The sequence below is a fragment of the Aquarana catesbeiana genome, linkage group LG03 (genome assembly GCF_042186555.1).
Source record: "Aquarana catesbeiana isolate 2022-GZ linkage group LG03, ASM4218655v1, whole genome shotgun sequence".
Classification (NCBI taxonomy): domain Eukaryota; kingdom Metazoa; phylum Chordata; class Amphibia; order Anura; family Ranidae; genus Aquarana; species Aquarana catesbeiana.
This window is the reverse complement of record NC_133326.1, coordinates 530,997,326-531,016,104: the sequence shown is the minus strand read 5'-3', so window position 1 is coordinate 531,016,104 and position 18,779 is coordinate 530,997,326. Positions and strand designations below refer to the sequence as shown.

The following is an 18,779-nucleotide window of genomic DNA, read 5'->3' as shown; positions in this document are numbered from 1 at the left end:
TCTCATTTCTAAATCTGCAAGGCTGCGAAGGGCTCTGCCCGCACAGCTGCATCATTCATTTACAGTGATCTGTGAATGAAGAAACTACAAGTCTACCTACCACGGCTTGTAGTTTTCAATGGACAGCAAGAGCGCTGATCGTCACCTTTTTTGTAGTCCCATACACTCCCTGCAGCCCTGAAATTGACATCCTCTACAAAGGTATGGGCACAGAGCTGTAGGAAGATAATACAGGGGCTTTTAAAACCACTTCAAGGCAAAGCATGGGTGTGAGGGTTGTGTGGTGTGGGTTTTTGTTTTTCCCTTTTTTTTTCTCTGATCAAATACCATTTTTTTTTATATCACACTATCCAAAAAATAAAGGTGTGCAGGTATGTATGTATACACACACAGAAGTGTGTGGTTGTTTTTACAGATTTGTCTTGGTAAAGTACAGGTTTTGTGGCCTTCCTTTTTGTTACTGTGTGTTTTGTATTTTTATTTTAGCAATGAAGTATCAAATCTGATCAAATTTTTTGTCTTTCTCCACAGCTGGCGGGCACAGCAGTCCTGGCAATAGGACTATGGCTCCGATTCGATAACCAGACCAAGTCCATGTTTGAGTCTGATTCCAGTGCCAGTTCATTTTATACTGGTAAGACTAAATCCAGGATATTCTAGCGCACATTACTTGGCTCAACGCTTTCCAGTTCTTGTTGTCTAAGAAAGTTTGACCTGGAGCTTTAGTCCATAGCTAACTCATAATAGCAATACCTGTATAGTGCGTGCATCCCGTTCTTAAGATTTAAGCTTTTCTGATACTTGGACTAACTGAAAGATTCTGAAAGCTGACCACATTCGTTAAGTTGGCTTGTGCAGTCTCCTTTGATCTACCAACAACCATGTAGTAAAGGGTCTGGCTAAATGATCCATTCATATTTATAGCCAGTCAGGCTGGCTCTCCACCACAATTATTGGTGGCCCTAAGGCTCCATTCACACTTGTACGACTCCAAAGTTTTGCCAACTTTGGCTTTGACCAGTGATAATGGACAATTGTTGCATTGTATAACAGTCAGGTACGACTTTCATGCAACTTTTAAGGGCTAACCTTGACATCTATGGCCCTCGGGTTGCATGAAAGTCAGACCAAAGTAGTGCATGAACTGCTTTGCAGTTGCTGCAACTTTAAGTCGCACATATATAAATGGTTATCATTGGAAAACTTGGAACGACTTGTCATGCAACTTTGATGTCCAAAGTTGCTTGACAAATCGCACTGGAATGGAGCATAAAGGAGATTATACAGTTAGATTAAATTCTACATTGCCAGAACTAGGGGGGCTATAAATGGGTAGGCAGCTGTAGATGGGTGGAAATAGACTTTATGGGTGAGATTTGACTAAACTGGTGCACAGAGAATCTGCTGCAGATGTGCATAGTAACCAATCCGCTTGTTCAATTAAGCTTTGACAAAATCTAGAAACTGGTTACTAGGCACAGCTCCGCCAGTTTTAGTAACTAACCCCCATAGTGTTCTTACCTCCACTGTGTTCTATCTAGCTCGGGCATTATTAAATGGCGGCCCGCAATCTGTGTCTGGCCCGAGCTGCTGCTCTTTCCAGACTGCCGCGATCACGCCATTTAGTCACCGCTTTTGTCTCCAGCCTCCTCCACTATCATTAGCAGAGTAGAGAGGAGCGGGAGGCGGAACAATTATGGACTGGGGGTGGGACCAGCACTGCGGGGAGAGAGAGGTAGCTTCCTGTCATGTTAATTGGGAGGTGATTGGCTGCTAGGAGGCGGTCCTAGCAGCCAATCACCAGTTTGCTGAAAAGTCAACCCAGTGTTCTGCCGAGAAAGTTCCCCTCGGCGGATAAGGACCCCTTATCCGGCTCGTACTGCTTGCGCAGTACGAGCCGGCGGATATAGCCGAAGCCGAATAGTTTTAAATCAGCTGTTCAAGGCGCCTGTAAGAGGGCCCCTCGCGGGCTCGCTTCGCTCGCCACGCCTCGGGCACGGCCTTGCTTCGCTCCTGCACTTTTTTTATTCTACCTCTAGGTCCACTTGGATGGTGGAGCTTGAACCTGGACTCAGGGCGCAGGCGCCATGTACAGCTGACTGAAGGTTTTTCAGCTTCGGCTATTTTTGGCTGCTCCTTAGTCATTCGTACTGCGCAAGTGCTGCGCCTGTGCAGTACGGGGGGGGTCCTTATCCGCCGGGAGAACTTTCTCGGCAAGACACCGGCAGCTCCTGTGCCCCGCCCAGTGCTGCTGTGCCTTCAGTTTAGGATTGTTCCGCCTCCTGCTCTCCGCTTTGTGAAAGGTAGGAGAGTGGGGAGGAAAATATATGGAACTGAAGGATAGGGAACGGGGGAAGGAAGGCAGTGCTGTGTGCAGTAATATGTGAAGGGGGCAGTGCTGTATGCGGTAATATGTGAAGGGGGCAAAACTGTGTGTGGGGTGATATGTGAAGGGACAATACTGGGGGGGGGGGCGGGTGATATGTGAAGGGACAATACTGTGGGGGGGGGGCGGGTGATATGTGAAGGGACAATACTGTTGGGGGGGGGGGATGTGAAGGGGACAAGCAGCTGTACACAAAATCAGGTGGTGCACAGAAAACGTGTAGGAGTACCATTGACTCTTAAACGCACTAAAATGCAAGGTGCAACTTCCTGCACATGGAAATTGCATGGTACAAACTCGCCCTGCAGTCTCCATGTGGCTGCATTTTTAAATTTCAGGGCACTAGGTGAGAAGGAAAGGGTGTCACAGTTTGACGTTGAACAACAATTTGAAAAATCTGTGCCATGGTTGGAAATGCTCGTCATTGACTTGGGTGGCCCTATACAGTATATAGCTCTCACCTTTTAGTTTCTTGACCCATCATATCGGAAGGGGAGGTGAATCAGGCCCATGAATAGAGATGAGAATCTTGGACACACCAGGGGACATATTGGGTCTTGTTCTGTAGTGGAATCCCTTTTATAAGCTCTGACTGCAGTAAGCATCCTCTGCTGCTTGCAGTCGGCCTGAATAATTTCACAGTAAATGGGGCTTTTATCCCCAGTAGGACACAATCCATGTTGTATGCTTCTGGTAACTTTTTTTTTTTTTTTTTTTTTTTTTTTTTTTTTCCTTCTTGCAGGGGTCTACATCCTAATTGGTGCAGGGGCTCTCATGATGTTGGTTGGTTTTCTCGGTTGCTGTGGTGCAATTCAGGAGTCCGAGTGCATGCTGGGATTGGTAATGTTTTTATGTTATAAGCAGTGTTTATTATGGCTTTACAGATTCCCATAGTCTTACATAAATGGCTTAAAGTGTTATTAAATCCACCGTAAAATGTCTATATGTAGTAAAGCCTAAGGGGCTAATCCTCTGCATTGTGTAAAAAGGCTGTTTGATCCTGTCTCTGATCCTCCTCTTCTTCCACAGTCCCCCAATCCATCTGCTGATAGCACAGAGCCTTGGAGGCACTCTGCATATGCTCAGTTTGGTGTATATTGCTAGAGAGGGGTGTGGTGGGTGTGTGGTTGTTGTGTGTGGGGTTTTTTTTTTTTTTTTTTTTTTTTTTTTTTTTTTTTTCCCTGGAGGGTGCATGTGATCATCACAGGGCCAATCAGCACTGTCCAGACAGAGGGTCAGGGGGTCATGCAGCCTCATAGGACAGTCAGAGGAGAATGAAAACTCCTCCTACAAGCTTTAACCAGTGCTCAGACAGACACTGATAGACGTTAAAACTGCTATATACTGCTGATGAGAAAAGGTATTTAGCAGTTTTATATTTGCTACAATAATTGCATTTCCATGTTCTGTGTACTGTGGGAGACCAGATATAGTAAATGCAGGGGACTGGGTTTAGTAACACTTTAAAAAAAAAAAAAAAAAAAAAAAAAAGTGGGATAAATAGATTGTTACCAGCAATTGTTAGTGTAACTCCTACCAAAAGTGGTGTTTGTTTTTTATGCCCTTTTTTACTTTTATGTCACGGCGGCAGGAAATGCTTAGCAGGCATGTACAGTATGTTTCAGTTTCTCAAGATCTCCTGATGCCAGGCAAGAAGGCACTTTGTGTCAGGGCTGATTGTAAAGCAGATTTGCCTGCCCAATACAAGCAAAGCTGCCTGCTAAGGAGAACTTTAGGTTACCATGAAAAAACAGCTATGTCATAAAAACTCACTTTGTCAGATCTTTAGAGAGCACATGTCAGAATTCTAATAATACCCAAACAATGAAAGATATGTCATATTTTTCCTTCCACAGTTCTTTGCTTTCCTCCTGGTTATTTTCGCCATTGAGATTGCTGCTGGAATTTGGGGTTTTGCCAATAAGGACAAGGTATGTGGTTGCAATTTTAATTAATATTTGTAATTGTGTGGAATGTTGACAATTGCTCATTAATGTTGGCTTTTATTGCTGTAATAAAAGGGTAGCTATAGTGGTAGGCAATATGACATGCATATGCCGTCCTTAATGTCTCTCTAGATTTAACACTCAAGTAGAACTGCCATATAAAATCAACATAAATAAAAGCACAAATTATTGAATAAAAACCTGAGACTGTTGCTTCCTCATGTGACCTAAAGCCTAGGCAAAGATCACAATGTTATTGGCATCCAGGAGCAGTGTGGCTGTTTCAAATTATAAGATACTGTAGAATCTTTTGTCTTCACATCAGACAGACCCTTTCTGCTGAAATGGGAGGAATAGACCACAATCGGGGAAACAAATATTGTTTTACATAATGGTGGAACACCAGTAAGAGCTTTGGATAGGGAAATGTTAGAAACTTTGTCTAGTGTTGTCTATGGAGAGAGATTTTCCTTCCTGTCTAGTGAAATTGCAGGAAACTGAAAATATCCAACAAGCACAGGCAGCAGTAAATATCTGAGGTTGTAACATGCGCCAAACTGTCCAAAACTAAAACAATTTTTTGCAAGAGTTTACATTAATATATGTATAAATCTAATAAAAAATAACCCAATGCAGTCCTTTTTGTTAGCATACATTGAGGGCATTCTCATTTAATTACTAGGGGCTCGTTCAGAATGCGCTGATATGTGTTACAATATTGTGTACAGTATTTTGCACTTTATTTTTCCAGTGCAGCGCACTAGATTGACATTTTGTGCATTATGGATGCATTAAGATGAATGTGTTTTTTATAGTGCATTGTGTAGCCACACTGGAGTGTCATTCAAATTGACCCCACAATGCATTATACACATGGTAAATGCACATTTTTACAGTGCATCAATATGAATAAGGTATGAAGAATTGCTCCTATAGCAGTTATTCCAGTGTTAACAGCTGTTGAAAATGGGGGATGATCTTGACCAATTTATTTTTTGTTTCCAGAATGCTTGTTCACTTTTATGTTTTGTGTTTGTTTTTGTTTTTTTTTTCTCCAGATTGTAGAAGAACTGAAGACTTTTTATAAGGACACTTATATCAAGTACCAATCATCAGGTTCAGATCCAGCTTTGAAGGAGACCATGAAGACCATCCAACATGGTGTAAGAATTTTGTTTTTTGATTTGCCAGAGAACACAAATGATAGAACACACACTCTTGATACAGCAATACATTGCATACATTTTAACTAGTGTGTCTGATCTTGGCACTAATAATGGCCGACTAGGCCTGGAAAAGTGCTTAGGAATTTACAAAGGCGTTTGGGACATGACACACAGTCACGATTTGTGTGTATGTGTAAATTATTTTATTTTTTTTTTTTTCTTGCATTGGATAGAGCAGGGATATGCAATTAGTGGACCTCCAGCTGTTGCAAAACTACAAGTCTCATCATACCTCTGGGTGTCATGCTTGTGGCTGTCAGTCTTGCTATGCCTCATGGGACTTTGTAGTTCTGCAACAGCTGGAGGTCCACTAATTGCATATCCCTGGGATAGAGGGTTTTAATTTGCCAAGTTTGTTATCCCTGTTTTGTGACCTCCCACTGGGGATATGATATGATCCTTCACTTCTGTCCTTGTGACTTCTGGACCCCCAAAAAATGGGGAGAGGGGCAGTTAAAGATCTATTGCTGTCTGTACTTTCCTGTTCCAGTGACAGGCTTTTTTTTTTTTCTAATGAGGAATCTTTTGTGTGTGTGTGTGGTTCCCTCTCCCCCCACCCCCCACCCCCTCTTCTTCCCTTTTTTTTTTTTTTTTTTTTTTTTTTTTTTTTTTGTGTGTGGAGCTCAGCCCGCCAGCTGAACATTTAAAAAAAAGAAGAATCTATGGCCAGCTACAAACTAGGGAGCATCCTAAAAAACAAACTGGAGATTTTAATAGACCCTCTAATTACACAATAGGTAAATGTATTCACTCGTGTGTATTGTCTGTATAAAATCAATTACTTTTTTTCCTATTTTATTTTACAGTTGAACTGTTGTGGACTCACTGGGGTGTTTGAAGCTTTTCTTTCAGACACATGCCCTTCCGCCAGCTTGAATATGCAGGTAATGTAGGCTCATTGTCGTAACATTGCCAGCTCCAGTATTTGTACATTTTTAAGACATGAACTCCAGGGAGTTAAACTTATTTCATGTAAAATAAACCTGTCCCAAATAAAAGCGGTTTAAATGGAGTATAAGCAAAGGATACAGTACGTTGATTCAGTCGTTTGAGCATTTTTCATACACTGGCCAGAGAGACAGGAAACCCCCACCCAGGCATTACTCCTCGTAACTCAGCTAAGCCCTTTTTTTTTTTTTTTTTTTTTTTTTTTCTAGCTTCTTTAGGTGATATGCCTACTGCTGTGTCTCTCAAGACTTCCTGTTCAAGGGCTTAGTTCCAGATCTCCTGGCCACTCTTGCTTGGATAGAGGAGGGGCTCATCCGGATCACTATGGCCTAGAGAGGCTGTACCCAGACTTGTCAAGCAAGAGCGGAGTCAACCTGTATTGTTGCCAGTCACCGGGGGCATTGCTAGGTCTGCAAAATATCTGGGGCTAGAGCCCATAGCAGCGATCACCAACCTGCATGCTCGCGGGGGGGGGGGGACCGGTGGTAAGCAATTTTTCATGGGCGATGGCTGGTGTTGGCGCTTCAATCATTATTGCATCATGGTTGATATGGTGTCAGGGTTATTGAAGTGCATTATTTCTACTGTTACATTCTAATATATAATGAAGTGGTTCAGAATCAGTGGGCATCCTTGGCGTGTCACTTGCCACCATCGCCTGCCACCAGATGTGGATTGTCACTTGCCACTTTCACCTGGCAGCAGATGTGGATTGCCACGTCTCCTGGCACCATTTGCAGATTGTCACTTGCCACGTCACCGGCATTGGTGGCAGGCTGACAGCACTGGTCCATTTAGTGAGGGCAGGAGAGCGGTGATGTGGGGCAGGCAGTGAGAGATGCAATCTCACTGCCCCCCCCACATTGAAGCAAGGGGGTCTGGCTGCAAAGTGAAGCTCCACGAAGACCGGAAGCACGTGACCTCCACTCCACCGTGCTGTGAGGACGGAAGAGCGCCGATGTGTGGCAGGTCACTGAGAGATGTCATCTCTCTGCTGCTCCTCGCACCTCGCTCCCAAATTGAAAAGGGCCCGGCTGTGAATAGCGCTGATGTGGAGCGGACGGAGAGAGATTTAATTTCTGCTCATCCGTCGGTTCACTTCTCTCCTCTGCCTCTCTCATGCAGCCAGCCCGCCTGCCGCAGCACCCGCAAACTGCTGGTTAGGCAGAGACCCTGCGACAAGAGACTCGGGGCGTTGGGCCTCAGATTCGGGGCTATAGCCCCAATAGCCACCCCCTAGAAAGCCCCTGCCAGTCACTTTTGGATCCTGCAGGCAGAGATATTCAGGGTACATCGTATCTTGTAACCATGCTAGTGGTGTGCTATACAGGCCCAGGGAAGTGATCCCCCTGGAGGAGAGTCTGGTCTCTGAAGGTCCTCTGGATTGTGCCCATCTTGATTGGTGAAGATTGGGCCTTCTGTCTCTACAGCTATGGGATGGGGAGTGACTGATTGTGGTGGAACATGTAGCAATCCTCTGGCATTGTTCCCTATGTAGTGGCGGGCGGGGGGGGGGGGGGGATGGGGATGGGCGTTTCTTCTATGTGTGCTACATATGGCAGTTGCAGAGCTCAAAAGGGGCAAGTCCAGCACACTTACGCAATTATGTCATTACAAACATCATTTTTACTGGTATCAGGCTCACAAATGGGTGCATTCAGAGCTCCTGGTATTTCTGCACTAGTTGCACTGCATAGCAGAACAACTTGCCAATCCAGTGAAGAAAAAGCACAGGCGCCAATCTAAGTGTAGTGGGTAAGGTAATTTTATTACAAATGTGGATACTACAGGTACTCAGAAGGATAACGAATCACAAGGCATTAAGCACAAAAGTGGAAATGGCGTCGAAGCTTGTAAGTCAGGATGGCTTCTGCGGTGTGGCACTCAAGACCGTGCCGGTGGTTGTCAAAGCTTCCTGCAGTCCTGGAGCGTACAGTGAGCCGATGATATCCCCTCCAGGACGCAGTGAGGGAACAGGCGATGCGTTTGCAGAGCATGCACTCCTTCAGGCCTAGCTGATGCCATTGAATATAGGCTTATAAGCAGTATAGTCGCTGCTGCTGGGTCTTAAAGTCCTGCGGCCTTAGAAACACATCAATTGCTATGGAGGTGGAACTTGTCTATATTGTGATAGATATTATCTGGAACTGTATGAACAGATTCAAAACTGTATAGTTATCTGGCAAAATATGCAATAAGTGGGATACAAGACAATAAATTGAACCAGTGGCATACTGTCTCAGCCCTGCGCAGCTGCCGTATATACGTAGGCACCAAGCACAGCCAGTATTGGGGCACCCAGGTGATCTGGCATAAGCTGACACTTCTCTCAGATGGGCGGCCACTCCCTTCTGAGTTTTCTCAGGCCTATTATCTCTGAGAACCATGGCTTCCTATAGGCAGAGAGGTGGTGTGGGTTACCAAATCGCTCAATCAGCGAAGACCCCCTGCACAGCACACATTTTGCTATTTCCACTGTTTTAGGGACACAATCCTCCACTTCCTTTCTGTCAAGAGAATTTTGAGCCATATCTCGATTGCATGATTAGCACTCAGGGGTTCTCACTGGTTTGACCGCCTGAGGCGTAAACATAGGCACTCACTCCCCCCCCCCCAAATCTTTTTGTGAGAGGATAAGGCATCAGAGAAACTGTTGATCAGTAATCCTCTACGGATGAGTCCTCCCAGATGGCAGCATTAACTCAAGTAGTCATGGATATGTTCTGTCCTATGATGTACTCCAAAGAGTGTGATTTTTGCAGGTAAACAAAAGATCTTATAATTCCCCTGTAAAAGGTTTGGCCCATTCCTGTCATTTTGCTGAGTCTTTCTATTCATCAGTGAAGTTTCCTCACTGTTTTCAAATGAAATGGCTGGTAGTGGAGAATGTATGTAGGCAGTGCCAAGTTTAAATTGTTTGCTGCTTAGATCTCTGGGTTAAGAAGGAGGGAATTCATCTTAAAAGCACTTGATCGTAGCCAAGTTCTCTCCAGGTGTGGCGCATTTCTGGCCACTAATGGGGCGGATCCGTTTGACGAACTTCGCTTGTTCAGCGAGGAACGCTTGGCTGAGCCAGCGGATGACAAAGTCCCGCTCTCCTCTATAGGGAAAGCTGATGAAAATGGACTGCCTCTCCGTTTTCATCCGATCCGGCAGACTGATAAAAAAAAATAGGACCATCATCCGTCTGGATTTGGCGGACAGGATCAGATAGCAGGTGTCAGCAGACATGTCACTGCTGACATCCGCCACTCCATAGGGGTGAATTGGAGGGTCTGATCGGACCGTAACATGTTATACATGTGTTTTTTTTTTTTTTTTTTTTTTTTTTTTTTTTTAGTTTTGGCAGGGTAGTCGTTAAAGGACAAATTTTAGCTTAAAGCGGAACATCACCTGAAAGGGGAAGTTCCACTTGTTTGCATCCTCCCCTGCCACTTCGGGGTCAGATTGCCGTGGCGATTTACAAGGATGTTCGGCCCCATCCTCCTTTACAAGGCTTAACTGCTGGTTTCCCTTATCTAAGATGCCAGGGCCTACACCCTAAGCCGATTGAAGAATCGGCTTGGTTGCGGACATCACTGGAACCCTGGACAGGTAAGTGTCCTTTTTATATTAAGTCAGCAGCTACAGTACTTATTTTTTGGGGAGGGGCTCCTCTTTCAAGGCTGGCCATACACCATTCGAATCTCAGCTGGTTCTCAACTGTTAATGGCAGGCAGAATGTACCAAGTTGATCAATCAATTTTGGTACAACCAGCCTGCCAGATTCTCTTAAAATTATCGCTAGCGGCTGCTATAGCTATATGGGGGGGGGGGGTTCACACTGTGTATGGCCAGCCTAAGTGGGATGAATTATCTAGGATTAAATTTGATTGCTTTTGTTTGATTTGAGATTAATATTACATTTACTTTGGGTGTTGGACACATGATTGTAACCAGCACAGTTAAGTGTATTATTAATGCTCTATTTGATATAGGTCACAGGGTGAGAATACCTTCTATGACCTTTGCCTCATTGGGAAATCGCTCACCATTCATCTGAGAAGAGTGACCTATTTGGAGAATCACCCTTCAGGTGATGGGAGTAATTATCACCCATCTATTGCATATTCACCTGGGAGGAGTGACTCACTGTAGAGGATCACTCTTCAGGTGACAGGCAGCGCCACCCACCCCTACATATGCACAATCTTTTATCCTTTTAACTGTCTAGATCCTTTAGCGATATTCCCACAGCAGGCACTTGGCGAGGATGCTGCCTATGGTAAGATGTGCACCGTCAAACGGTTGCTGACAAGCATGTAAAATTATCATCATGAAAAATTTGGCACGCTGTTTGCATAAAGAAATACTGTATGCAGAAAATAGGTTTTTAAAATCATTCTCTGTTTTCTACCAGTCTTGTCCAAGTGCAATCGAAACAATCTTCAACACCAAATTCCACATCATTGGAGCTGTTGGAATTGGAATTGCTGCCATCATGGTAAGTAATAAAGTTGACCAAGCTTTTTAAAAGGGGGGAGGGGGGAGTAACATTCTAATTGTATAATTCAGGCATTTCATCTTTGTAAAGTAATTGAAGTGTAATAAAATGTTACCTGTGTTATGTCTTGGGGTAATGCACCTGATTTTCTTCTTCTGATGCGAATGATGTTGGGCATCTACTTTTTCCACAGCTGGGCTGCAGGAGAAAAAAAATGGGCGCATTTCTGGTGTAATAAACCCAAATTGTAGAACATAAAGAATTTGTACTCACGAAATTGGTGTGAAAGATGCCCATCATAATTAGAAATCATTAATCGGGGACCATGTCCAGGGCCAGTTCCATTTGGTCACATTCACCTGATTGCCATGGAAAACCACATCTTTGTTGCTCATGAATTAGAACACTTTGAGTTGCTTCTAATTCAGAAGACATACAGTTGTGCTCATAAGTTTACATACCCTGGCAGAATTTATGATTTCTTGGCCATTTTTCAGAGAATATGAATAACACAAACTTTTCGCTCATGGTTAGTGTTGGGCTGAAGCCATTTATCAATCAACTGTGTTTACTCTTTTTAAATCATGATGACAACAAACTACCCAAATTACCCTGATCAAAAGGTGTAAACTTTTTTGACCAGGGTTATTTGGGTAGTTTCTGTTGTCCTGATTGTAAAAAGAGCAAACACAGTTGATTGATAAATGGTTTCAGCCTAACACTAACCATGGGGGGGGGGGAGGGGAGTGGTTCCCATTCATGTGAATACTGTCAATTGTGGCATAGTGATCATATGCCTACCTGTTGGCTTCATTGATTAAAACAACTCTTCAGCCTGCATATGCCCCTGTAGCCTGAAGCCAAATGGCGATGTGTGGCCCTTTCTGGATCGCTTGAACAAGTTTCTTAATTTTTCAGAAATTGTGAATTGACTCTGGAGCTCTTTGATAAGCATAGCTGAGTCTGACTTTGGGCATATTCTAGCGCCATGAGATCCACTATCACCATTTTCGCTTTATATCATGTCTATGTAACATTATACCTGGATGTATGGCTCCATGTTTAGAAAAACAAAATGGTTTTTGATGCCTTGTACACTGTGGTCTAGTGACTTTGTTTCACTAGCCCAACACCAGTGTGACACTGCAATATAATACCAGAGACGCTCCCTGCACGCGAGCTGGAAGCAAAAGCAATATGTAAATCATCCCTAAAGACTATGCTTTGTATGAAACAACATCAGACCGGTAACCAGGGAGAGAAATCCCCTATCAATCATGATTACTAACGGTGCTGTCCCACACACCTAACATTGGAGCCACCCCTCTAGCTGATGTACAGTGTTATGTGGAGAGGTTCCAACAGAGGAATCAAGATAAAGGCATTGAAAAGGAGACCTTTATGGGGCATGTGCAGTGTGAGTGGCAATGCAGCAGCCACCACGTCGGCTGCTATTATGTTGACAAGAACTGCTATTATGTTGACAAGAAGGACATTAGGAACAGCAGGATCAACAAAGTATTTATCTAAATTTAAGAGAGAAAAGTAAACAGATAATGGACATTATTATAAGGCCTCATGTACACTGGACGTTTTTATAGCAGCTGTTTTTGGCTTCAGATTTTTTTTTTTTTTTTTTTTTACAGTCAAACTCCCCATTATGTTATTTATTATTATTATATAATAATGTAATGTATATAATGTGTCCATGCACACATGGGCTGTTATAAGCCGTTTTTGGCTTTAAAAAACAAAAAAAACAAAACTAGTGGGTTCTGAGGAGTGTGGGGTTTTTTTTTTTTTTTTTTTTTTTTTTTTTTTTTTCCAGCTGTAAAAACGCTCTAACGTCAAATGCAGCTCACCAGAGTTTTTTTTACTTTTTTGATCCATTGCAAAAAAAAAAAAAAATTTTCAAAAAAAAAACTAACGTGGAAAAACACTATTGAAAAAACATTAAACATTGAAAAATTCACTGCAAAGCTACTGGCGTTTTTTATAACGTTATTTTAACGTCCAGTGTGCATGAGGCCTAAATGTAAATCAGAGTGACCCCCCCCCCCCAAGTAAAAGACCCCAAGCTAGGAGGATTGCAGGGGGTGGTCAGAGGGGACCCCCACACATTGGATCCAGAGAGGGCAGGGATGGGATGTACAACTACAAAAATGGGATTGTTGACTTGCTTTTAAAATCCCTTTTCTTGGTGTACATCACAGGACACAGGTCCCTCCCTTCTTGTATCCCTTTGCTATTGCTTGCTGAAAACTGGGGCAATGCTGGGAGTGGGTACAGTTTTGCAGCGCGGAGTCAGGCTTTTCTTTTTGAACCAAGTGGAAGAGAAATGTGTAATATTTATTTAAATATCCTGTATCAAAAAGTAAAACAATATATGCAGCACCCTGTATCCTAGCCCTCCCACAAAAAAAAAAAACACAAAAAAACACCTGATATACCTACTCCACCCTAACAGCCCCTACCAGTAGAGCTGTAAAAGGCAGACCTAATGTGACCTACATGTGCATGATACACCTCTGATAAAACACAAAAAAATGCCATAAGTCGTAATAGGCACTATATATTATGTATGCACATCAGGTCTAGGACCATATAAATACTGTATACATCTGTGCCAGCACTACACTGATGAAAAAATGAAGGTTCAAAAAATGACAATGTGTATTATACCTCCTTGATGCAATTCCATGTAAATGGCCTGTGCTCCGCTAATATGATTGAAGGGGCTGATTCCAACATGCCAGGACAGTCCTACAAGATTCTGGACTTCATTCACTGTAATGCAAGCATAGAACCCTTGTAAAATCAGAAGCCTAGTGCAGGGCTTTTAATATCAAACAAAATATACATTTAAACCACTCAATATCCCCTGTATCTCAAACTCATGTGGCATGAGCATATAAATATGTGACTTTGCGATTTTATTTTTATTTTTTTTTTAATGTCTACCAAAAGAATAAACCATTACAATGTCAATATCTGGTGAAAAATGCATCCAGCAATAAGCTATTGGTGTCACCACAATGACTTAACTCATTGATAAATGTTCAGTGCACACTAATGGAGTGTGTGTGTGACACATAATATGGAAGAATGCATAGCTCCCCAACAGCCTGTGCTTTAATAGGATGACTCTCATCTCATCTGATAGGCCCCTGCACTTATACATATGCCTTATTTGACCTCTTATAACAACCCAATTCCACAATCTCTATCATGTGGATGTAAGCACTGCAAAGATATAGCTTAAAGAACAAACACTACATAGTGCTTTCTGTAAAAGTACATTGATTATAGTAAGCGGTAAACGCTCACATGTACAAACGTTCAGTCAGCATAAAAGGAACCAAATGGTCTATCATAATGGCACTTCAGCATAAGACAAGTAGTACTCGGAAGCTCTGTACTGCGTGATGATGTCTCTGGACACGCCCCATCTGATGCATTATCCTGATTGGTGTTTACTTTTTTTTTTTATACATTTTATTTACCCATTACTTATCTAGGTGGATGCAGTATCCCTGCCGCCTCTGCACTGAGAACCGAGTCATCGAACACCGCCGATAGCTCGGTTCTCTCACCTCCCCGAGTTGAGCTGCTGCTCAGCTCTCCTCTCTGCCAACCCCCCCCCGCGCGCGCTGAGCGGTGGGGAGCGGCCGTCTCAGTTTCTCACTGGCTCACTGAGACAGGCATTGATCCAGGCTTTATTGTTCTGATGACTGATTTGTGTGAAGTCAGCAGAGAGCAGACTTTCTGCTGAAAATGGGTCACATGAGTGCAAAACAAATTGCCCTCCTGTGACCGGTAGGAGAAGCCCAGCCAAATGAGCTCAGGCTGAACTTCTCCTTTTAAGAGTGTGGCACTAGATTTTTTTTATTTTTTTGGAATTGGTGGTAGGGCAGAGTCAATACACTATATATTGAATCCTTGTAGTGTGGGGGAAATCTAGTTAAAATTCCTAGTGGTTCAGCTTCAAACAAGCTATCCCTGACCCCTCTAGCTGATTTCATGGGAGGTTATTCCCTCAAAAGATCGCAAGACTTGGGGCTTGTTTACCCCAGTGGATGCCAACCTTTCGTACCTCGCGGATCACTAACATGACTTTATACACACAATGCTCTGGCTCTATGCCTCCCTCCCCCTGGATCACACTGCTGACTTATACACCCTAGAGATGGGCTCGGGCGTGTTCGAAATCCCATGTGCCCGATCCCGCCAGGAAGCCGACACTGCACATGGCTAATCACAGGCAGTGAGACATTTCTCGATCTGTGCAGCTGTGAGCCGGCAAAGGTCTTAATGCCTGTGATTAGCCATGTGCATTGCATGGCAATCTTGCAGTGTCGGCTTCCTGGTGAAATCGGGCACATGGTATTTCAAACACGCCTGAGCCTATCTCTAATACACACAATGCTCTGGCTCTATGCCTCCCTCCCCCTGGATCACACTGCTGACTTATACACACAATAGGGGTTATTTACTAAAGGAAAATCCACTTTGCACTGCAAGTGCACTTGGAAGTAAAGTTGCTGTAGATCCGAGGGGGACATGCAAGGAAAATAAAAAAAACAGCATTTTAGCTTGTATATAATTGGATGATAAAATCAGCTGAGCTTCTACTCATTTCAGATCTACCCCTTAGATTTAGAGCGACTGCACTTCCAAGTGCACTTGCAGTGCAAAGTGGATTTGCCTTTCGTAAATAACCCCCAATGTTCTGACTCCGACGGCCCCATGGACCATTTGTTTACACAATGTCCATTGACCTACATTTTTCTGTGCGCCATTGCACATTTTTGTGTCCTGTTCACACCATACATTTGCGAGGTGTACAGAAAAACGCAGCTTAATAGACTAGGTCAGAAACCGGACTGAGAGCTTGTTCAAATGGCTTAGAAACGCCTGCTGTGTGTTTTTACATTAGAAGGCTGTCCGCCTGCCAAAATCTGTTCTCACAGAGAGAGCTAGAATTTCAATGCCTGGGGTGTAAATTTTTAAAACAAATTAATTTCTTCTACTTTTGTGTTAATAATTTCTCTAAAAAAAAAAAATCTTCAATTTTGCCTTTACTGTTTGTTCAGACTATATGTAAATATTGCAGGGGTAGGCAACCTTTAAAGAGGTGAAGATCTACCTGAACAACACGGGAGATATCAAAGATCACCGGGCACAGTGTCTCCCACTGTCGCCTCCTCAGACCTGATTTAATTGCCATATTACTGTCGCAAGCACGTGCATTGCATGGCAATCATGGTTTTAAATCAGGTGGTGAGGAGGCAACATATTACATTTGGCAGCGGCACCCTTAGGGCTTGTTCACATGTAAAAATTTGGGGGTGGTAAAGCAGCAGCATATAACAGTCTATGGCTAAGAGCAGAAAACCTGCGGGAAAGCTGCAGGTATACTTCACCTGCGGTGTGGGTAAACCACAGTGCATTGGTGTGAAAGCAGCCCTATACTAATATGCCCAGTGTATTGCTTCACACTGACCTAAACAGCCGCTCGGCTGTTATTACAAGAGGTGGGAGGTCCTCTTGCCCAGGCTCTCCCATCCCACTGGGAGGCCAGAGCAACCAGATGGCACGTCTGCCGGCTGGCCGAAGACCCGAACAAAGCAGATGCTTCTGTATTCAAAAACGCAGATCTTGACGTTTTTGAATACTTTCAAGCGCAGAGGAGGGGTTTGGGGTCTTGTAGACCTCCGATCCCTCCATAAAGAGTACCTGTCACTACCTATTACTGTCACAAGGGATGTTTACATTCCTTGTGACAGCAATAACAGCGATAGTGTAAAAAAAAATTTTGTACGGAATATTGGCCTGAGAGGTGGCCAAAATATCGGTATCGTATCTGCACCGAAAAAACAAGATCGGCCGGTCAGCAAGCCAAGACCGAGATCTACCAGTCACCTGTCTGCGATCTACTGGTAGATCACAATCTACAGGTTGCTGACCTCCGCTTTAGTGTGTATTATTCAGACACGGGTTCACTTTAGGTTGGGCTCACCCCCTAGGTCAGTAAAAGCGAACCTTGGCACCCCAGATGTTTTGGAACTACATTTCCCATGATGCTCATACACTCTGCTGTGTAGTTGTTCCAAAACATCTGGGGTGCCAAGGTTCGCCATCACTGCCCTAGGTGATGACCTACAGCCACGAAAGGGTAACCTTTTTGATTTTGGACAACAAATTTATGCCCAAATGATACTTGAATGTGAAGTAGAAATGTGTTTCCCTGATAGACTGTGCTAACTTGTTCTATTGAATAGAGTGAGATATAAACATAATGGTAGATGTTTACTTTGATTTTGATTGATTTTGATTTTTTTTTTTTTTTTTTTTTTTTTTCTTTCTTTCTTGCAGATTTTTGGAATGATCTTTAGCATGGTCCTTTGTTGCGCAATCCGAAACAACAGGGAGATGGTATAATATTGGACTTACTCCATGAAGGGTGGGGCAGGGGATCAATGTCAAAAACAATTTTAGTGTTCAAACAGCCTTTTCTAAAATAAAGTTGTGCTATATTTTCTGTATTATTATTTTTTTTTTTTTTTTTTTTTTTTTTTTTTTAATGTCAAGCAGTTTTTTAAAGGTTGCTGTCTGTTTTGAAATGTAAAACCAATGATACAAGGTACAAAATTTTGTTGATTGGTTAAATTCATATATATATATATTGTAATATCAAATGGTAATACTATGAAGGGCTTTGTTCAGTGTATTCTGTTTTAGTCTGGTTTTGTCTTTCGCTTTCTTAAAATATTAATCGAAGTATAACTTATGTTGAACATAATTTGGTACTTAATTAAAAAAATACACCCAGACGAATTATGGTCTCCTTCCTTCTTCTTCTTTTTTTTTTTTTTTTTTTTAATTTATTTTTAAATTGCTCTAGATACTTTAATATTCCTCCCAAAGCGGTAAACTGGCTTTTCTTAATTGAACACTACAAGATATGGGCTCTTTTAAATCTTGACCGTGGGTTAAATGCTGCCACCTTCAGGTGAGGAAACTAGCAAACAAAGCTGTTAGGACAGCCCAGAATAAGCCTGTCCTGTACTGTATTCCAAGAAATGTGATTTTTGACTTAATAGAATCCTATTTTTAAGGCAAGTTTGCATGTTAAGGGCCCATTGTGAGAGAGCTCTAGAAATGTGACCTGTCCAATTTTTTTGGGACAATTTGGTGCATTTGTCAGTCGTGTGTGTGTGTGTGGTTTTTTTTTTTTTTTTTTTTTTTTTTTTGTCAAAGCTTAATTGAACAAGTTGAGCTTAGAAACTGGCTACAATGCACAGCTCCACCAGATTTTGCACCCTCCCAGTTTTAGTAAGTCACTTTTTTAATGTTTAATGCAAAAGATAATTACTCCTGCACAATAATGGAGGGCACTAAGCACGGTATTTACATAATTTTTTGAAGTTTGCTACCAATGTAACACACTGAGTGGAGCCTAAGTTACTATTCACAGATAGCCCTATCAACTGTACCAACAAGTGGCTATGGCAGCAGTAAGGCTACTTTCACGCTGCAGCGCCCGGCAGTTAGCGCTAAAGAAGGGGTTTAAAAGCGCCTGTGTTTCCGCGCTTCTGAATTGCTTTTGAGGTGCTTTGGAAGCGCTGTCCCGCTAGCGGCCAATGGGGTTAAAAAGCACCCGTGTTGCGGCGCTTTGGGAGCGCTGTATACAGCACTCCCAAACCAAATATGCTGCTTGCAGGACTTTTCCTAACATCCCGCAAGCACTGCCCCAGTGTGAAAAGTCACACTGAAATGAATGGGAGGCA

General features: G+C 42.9%; 1 protein-coding gene across 1 annotated transcript; it reads left to right on the top strand.

Moving 5' to 3' along the window:
• The first annotated feature begins 508 nt into the window (after positions 1–508).
• Positions 509–17,826, top strand: CD9 (CD9 molecule). The gene is made up of 7 exons (XM_073621284.1): positions 509–634; positions 3,129–3,226; positions 4,243–4,317; positions 5,391–5,495; positions 6,365–6,442; positions 10,906–10,989; positions 17,365–17,826. The coding sequence occupies exons 1-7, from the start codon at positions 595–597 to the stop codon at positions 17,428–17,430; spliced, it is 546 nt and encodes a 181-aa protein (XP_073477385.1). The 5' UTR covers positions 509–594; the 3' UTR covers positions 17,431–17,826.
• Positions 17,827–18,779: the final 953 nt, after the last annotated feature.